The sequence below is a fragment of the Anolis carolinensis genome, chromosome 2, assembly GCF_035594765.1.
Source record: "Anolis carolinensis isolate JA03-04 chromosome 2, rAnoCar3.1.pri, whole genome shotgun sequence".
In the NCBI taxonomy this organism is placed as follows: domain Eukaryota; kingdom Metazoa; phylum Chordata; class Lepidosauria; order Squamata; family Dactyloidae; genus Anolis; species Anolis carolinensis.
Window position 1 is genome coordinate 5,486,256 of NC_085842.1, and position 6,000 is coordinate 5,492,255.

The 6,000-nt window shown below is 45.3% G+C and overlaps 1 protein-coding gene across 1 annotated transcript in view; it reads left to right on the forward strand.

Moving 5' to 3' along the window:
• The window catches only part of LOC100560414 (H-2 class I histocompatibility antigen, Q10 alpha chain), a 40,313-nt gene that overhangs the window by 27,287 nt on the left and 7,026 nt on the right, over positions 1-6,000 (forward strand). Inside the window, exons 3-7 of the mRNA XM_062972928.1 lie at positions 434-709; positions 1,902-2,186; positions 3,244-3,315; positions 3,879-3,917; positions 4,699-4,781. Of these exons, the coding sequence (XP_062828998.1) occupies positions 434-709; positions 1,902-2,186; positions 3,244-3,315; positions 3,879-3,917; positions 4,699-4,781 (755 nt within the window). The remainder of the gene's footprint in view (positions 1-433; positions 710-1,901; positions 2,187-3,243; positions 3,316-3,878; positions 3,918-4,698; positions 4,782-6,000) is intronic.

The following is a 6,000-nucleotide window of genomic DNA, read 5'->3' on the forward strand; positions in this document are numbered from 1 at the left end:
TGACGCTGGGGGACCTATGGGTTCCTGGAGAAATGTTCTCTCAGATAAACCCAACAACAATTTTTATTTGTGGTTTTCCAGCTTTCACATGAGGATCTTGCACCCCTAGCCCCAGGAAAAGGGGAAAGTTGATTATATATCTTCACACACATTGATTTATTATACTGAATTAACCTAAACTTTATGCATAGTAAAAATGGTTATGTTGTAACCATGTTGTAAATGGGAATGACAGGAGGGTAATCTGAGGAAGCCAGTGAGCAGGCTTCATTGTTTCAGGATTAATGCTGAACCTGATGTAAAAATCCCTCCTGGGCTTCTCTTATTGAGCTGAACTACTGGGGAGGGGGAGTGTTCTGGCACAGCAGCTGCCTCCTCTCTGGTATCTTCTGTTCTCTCCCTCATCTCCCCACCTTCTGTGTCTCTCTTTCAGGGCTTCACACTTTTCAGTGGATGTACGGCTGTGAGCTGAGGAACAATTGGAGCAAAAGAGGGTATTACCAGTATGCCTACGACGGGAGGGACTACATCAGCCTGGACAAGGAGACCCTCACCTGGACAGCAGCCGATGTCCCAGCCCAGAACACCAAGAGAAAGTGGGACGCTAACTTCAGAGACAACGAGTTCAAGAAGTTCTATCTGGAGGAGACCTGCATTAAGTGGCTGCAGAGATACCTGAACTATGGGAAAGAGACGCTTCTGAGGACAGGTGAAGGAGGGGGTCATGAAGAGCAGGGCTGCAGGATCATCACAGCCTGCTCATTCCCCACACTTTTGTGTTTTAATGTTGGGGAGACAGAGACTCCAGACAGGAAAGGGACAAGGGGAGTTTGAAGTGCAGCACTTCAGGTCAAGGGAAAGGAGGAGGGAGACGCATCTTTGAGGAAGATCTTAGAAAATGTGAATATGCAGATCAGGAATCCTCAAACTCCAGCCTTCCAGCCATTTAGGACTCCAACTCTCAGAATTCCCAACCATTGAACAACTTGGCTAGGGCTTCTGCGAGTTGGAGGCCCAAATAGCTGGAGGGCCAGAGTCCCAGGGTTGCTGTGTGTCTTCCGGGCTGTATGGCCATGTTCCAGAAGTATTATCTCCTGACGTATATACCTCACAACCTCTGAGGATGCCTGCCATAGATGTGGGCAAAACATCAGGAGAGAATGCTTCTGGAACATGGCCAAACAGCCCGGAAAACACAAAACAACCCTGTGATTCCAGCCATGAAAGCCTTCGACAACACAGTCAGAGTCCCATTTGGGAAGATTAAGTGGGGTATAAATAAACAACAACTACAACAATAATAATTTGAAGATGACTGATGCAGATGAAGATTGGATTTTGTTCCATATTTTCTTTGCAGGACATGTGATCCTGTTTAGTATTTGTAAGCCTCCAGACATACAGTCTTCCTTCCCCTCCCATCCTGAGATAGTACACACCATTCAAGTGCAAAAAGGAGGAAAGGAGGAGGAAGAACGGGAATGTAGCAGCACCTAATTTAAGATCAATTGCTTTTTGATATTAGCATCTGCTTTCACCTGTGATACAGAACAATATTAAAGGCTTGGGTTATAGTGAGTATTTATGCATATGTGTTGACGCTAGAATGCCACTCTGCACTGCAGCTGAAGAAGTGGGTTTCCATCTATGAAAGCTCATTCTAAAATAAAAAGCAGTTAAAAGTTTTGCCCCATTCCTTTCTTTCTCCCACCTTGGTTTTGCTACAAGAGACTAAGACAATTACTTTTAAAATATTTTCTAAGTGATCAGAGTGGTCAAGCTTTCTTTGGGAGGGATAGGTCACACGGATAAGAATCCTTCTCCAGGAAGCCAAAACAAGAACATTTACCCTACCTGACATTAGGAAAGGTCCTATCCTAAATTTGATGTCATTCTTGCAGAGAAGCCAGAAGTGAAGGTGACACGCAAGGTGGACTATGATGGGATGGAGACCCTGATCTGCCGGGTGGGGGGCTTCTACCCCAAGGAGATTGACATCACCTGGACAAGGGATGGGGAGGTCTGGATGCAGGATACCTTCCATGGCCTGGTGTCCCCCAACTCGGATGGGACTTACTACACCTGGTGGAATGTCACGGTGGACCCCAAGGAGAAGGAACGCTACAAATGCCACGTGGAGCACGATGGGCTTCTGAACCCTGTGGACGTGGCCTGGGAGGAGCCTGGTGAGTCATTTGAGGGTGGGAGGGTTCTGGGAGGGACAAGAGGAGGGCAACCCCCTCCCCACCCAGAGGCACCATCAATAGCACTTTGCCATCTGTATTACTTTTGTATAGTTTCCATACCAATACAGGTCGAGTATCCCTAATCTGGAAATCTTAGAAACTCTAAATTTGTTTGTGCAGTTGGCTGAGATAGTGACACCTTCATTTCCAAATGGTTCAATGCACACAAACTTTGTTTTCCAATCGAGTTCTGGTCCCAATCATTTCTTTTAACCTGCCCTTTTTTAGCCAGTGGTCCGTAAATTAACATTCCCTGCCCTATGCAAGGATTGGCTGACATCTTTCAACGTCTCATCCTGAATGGCTGTGATAAGTTTGTAAATGTTTAAGTTACAGTGGAACTTTAGCTTACAAGTGACCCAACTTGTGAATTTTTTGAGTTATGAGCCGTCTCCTGTTTGTTTTATTAATTGAAGATGCGAGCCTTGATCTGATGTGAGCTAGCATAATAGCGCAAGAGCAGCCGCACGTCTTGCAAAGCTACCGCTCCCATGGTAGTTTTGCAAGATGGATCCATGGCTCAAAGGGATTCCTGTACTTCCCTTTTCCCTAAAGCATCTCAGCAAAGCGAGTGCTGTGACAGAAACGGGGTTTGAAACTGTTTTATGTTGAGGAAAGGGGAGTGAACTTGAGCTATTGGATTTAACATCTAAATAAGACACAATCAATAAGGAAAAAGGAATGGAGTCCAGGAGGAGATTAAGTTCAGGAGATGCTGGCTGTTCTTCTGCCCCTCAGAAGAGACATGGAGGGTGGTGGTCCTTTCTCCAGCCACTGGGCCCAGGTTTAATGGTAGAGCTGAACCTGGTTGCTCTTCTGTTATGCCCACTTTCAAGTCCTGTTCTGCAGACTTTGATGGGATTGTGCGGGCTGGTCTTTCACGCATACTTTAGCCTTGGAGTCCCCTGTTCTTTCTCCATCTATGAACTGCTCCATAAAGGGTTTGGTTTGGTGATTTCCTTTTTAATTCTTTTGTTCTTTTCCATTTTACATTCAGCCTCCAAATCGGTGCTCATTGGGTGTGCCGTGGGGATTCTCCTTCCGATTACTGGGCTTGCTGTTTATTTCCGTGAGTAAATTCTGAATTCATTTCCTTGTGGGGAAGAGGCATTCTGTGGTTGTTGGGGATCATTTCCTTTTGAGGACTCCCTATCTTTGAAGGGAAGGTTCAGCTTTGCCGACATCTTGGAGGCATGGACTTCTCCATTTGCCTCATCTTATCCCACATCATGAGCACAGGTCTCAGCCTGTTGCCTGGGAAGGCTTCCCATTTCGCTAATGTATTTGCTATAGAGTCTGAAAGGCATCCTCAGATTTTGGTATCTACAGGGGTCCTGAAACCAAACTCCAGCTGGGGACTGAAAGGCACAGCCCAGCTCTCACCTGGCATCTTAGAGCCAAAGAATGGCTGGAGACTGAAATGAGATCCATAGAAACCACTGCGGATGCCATGAAGCCAGCCAGGAGGGACACCGCTCATTGCCAAGCTTGGCCACCGCCCAGAGAGGATTAAATGCTTCCTTGGTTCTATTCCCAGAAACCGACCTGCTCTCCTTCCTACAATGCAGCTCTTAGGCTCTCCTTACATTCTTCTATGAGTAATACACTTTCCCTTCTCTCTCTTTCCAACAGCATTGTGTCCATCTGTCAGATTTGTCAGCACCAAAGCAGGTAAATTGGGGGCGAGAGGCAATGGGGAGAAGAGGGTCAAGCCTTGAGACAGAGAATTCAATGTCCAGTCCTTATTTGGTGGACAAATTTCTCCCCCCAAACTCACGGAGGCACTCTCAGCCTTGAAGGAAAAGAAGTTCAGAAGGAGGAGAGTGGTGCTGTGGCACAGGGCAAGGGTGCATTTGTGGTACAGGTGGAGGGGTAGCCAAATGGTACTATGGAACATCCATTAAAATCCTACGGACAGGAGACAGGAAAGCAGATGCTCTTCGGGATAAGAGGAGCCTTCTCCTTTCCTGCTCAGTTTATTTTGTGAGGAAAGAAAATCGCCTCCACCTTCCACCACTTTGCACATCTCAGATTATGAATGTTTCTCACGCCTAGTCCTGAGATCTCCATGTTCTGCCTCCGTGCTTAACTAAGTAAACTGGAAGCACAAAGGACAGATCGGAGACTGTATTTGGCAAATGGAAATGTTTTATTAATAGACAAATTGAACTTCTTTTCCCCTTGGTTGCCATTATAGAGTCTCTGTGAGGAAAGGAAGATTTGAAGTCTATGCAGTCCTGGTTCTCAAACCTTCTTGTTTCCAGATGGTTATTGCTATATAGTATAAAGTCCCAATGTGACTGGATTCTATGTATCTATAAACTGATTTTAATACAATGTTGGCATGACTTTATATATCACTGTATTATTTGGCTCTTTTATTTAACAAAGTTCCAACATGACTTCAGTTAATACAGTTCCAACATGATGTGAATTTCTGTACACCTTCTAGCTTCCTATGCAGGAGGAGGAGGCGACCCAGGGAATGTGGCAAAACTCGTGAACCCAGATCCAGCCTCCCTACAAATAGTCTAGGTAAGATAGCAGACCCCCTGGGTTGGAGATCCTGCTGCTTAATGCCAAGTTGGTGAATGGAAAAACAACAGCCATCCATGATTTGATCTTGGATGAGTATGCTGACCTGGTCTGCCTGGTTGGAGGGGGGTGGGTAAATCTCTCCCAACTTTGTCCATCAGGTTTTTGTGTGCAGCAGCAGGCAAGACCCGGAGAGAGGGGAGGAGGAATTGCAGAGGTCTATCAGGATTTGCTAGCTGGAGTGGTCTCAGGCCTGGTTTTGGAGTCTCAACGACTACTAGTGCTGGGGGATTTTAACATCCATGCCTCGACCATTCTGTTGGGAGTGGCTCAGGACTGCATGGCAACCATAGGTCTCTCCCAATTGGTTTCTGGCCCCACCCGTAGCCCTGGGCACACCCTTGATTTGGTCTTCTGTTCAGGATGAGATGATGGTGATAGTGTTCACATTCCCTTTGTCATGGACTGATCACGACCTGGTTAGGTTTAGACTCACTGGGGCTCTAAACCTCTCTGCAGGGGTGGAGGGCTGATTAGGATAGTCTGCCCCAGGAGACTTATGGATCCAGATGGATTCCTGAAAACTCTTGGGGAGTTTCCTGCCACTTGGGTAGGTGATTCTGTCAAAGCTCTAGCAGACCTCTGGAATACGGAGGTGGCCAGGACAGTTGGAGAAATCACTCCTCAAAGTCGCCTTTCACAAAGCAGAGCCAAATCAGCCCCCTGATATTCCATTAGCTGGCATCCCTTCCCTACTCTCTTTTAAAAAACAGCTAAAACGCATTTATATTCTCTTACATATATAGAGAAGGAGGATTAGAATACTATGGTTATTGTGGATCAGCAATGGTGTTGCACCCTGGCTCTGTTGGCTGCTTAAATTTTTAAAATTATTTTAATAAATTATTTTAAATCTGTATATTTTAAATCTGTTTAGATTTGTGTTTTTTAATGTGAAATGTGTAATGCTAGATTGGTTATGTTATAATCTGTTATTACTTTGTTATAGATGTGGATTTATTTCCTGGTTTTGGTTGGGTTGTCTATCTGTTTTTGTTTAGTTAATTACGGCATTGAATATTTGCTAATTTTTTGTTGGAAACCGCCCTGAGTCCCCTTGGGGAGATAGGGCGGGATATAAATAAAGTTTCATCATCATCATCATCATTACAAGATAGATATGCTGGATTTCGTTTCACAAAATCACAAGTCGAACACT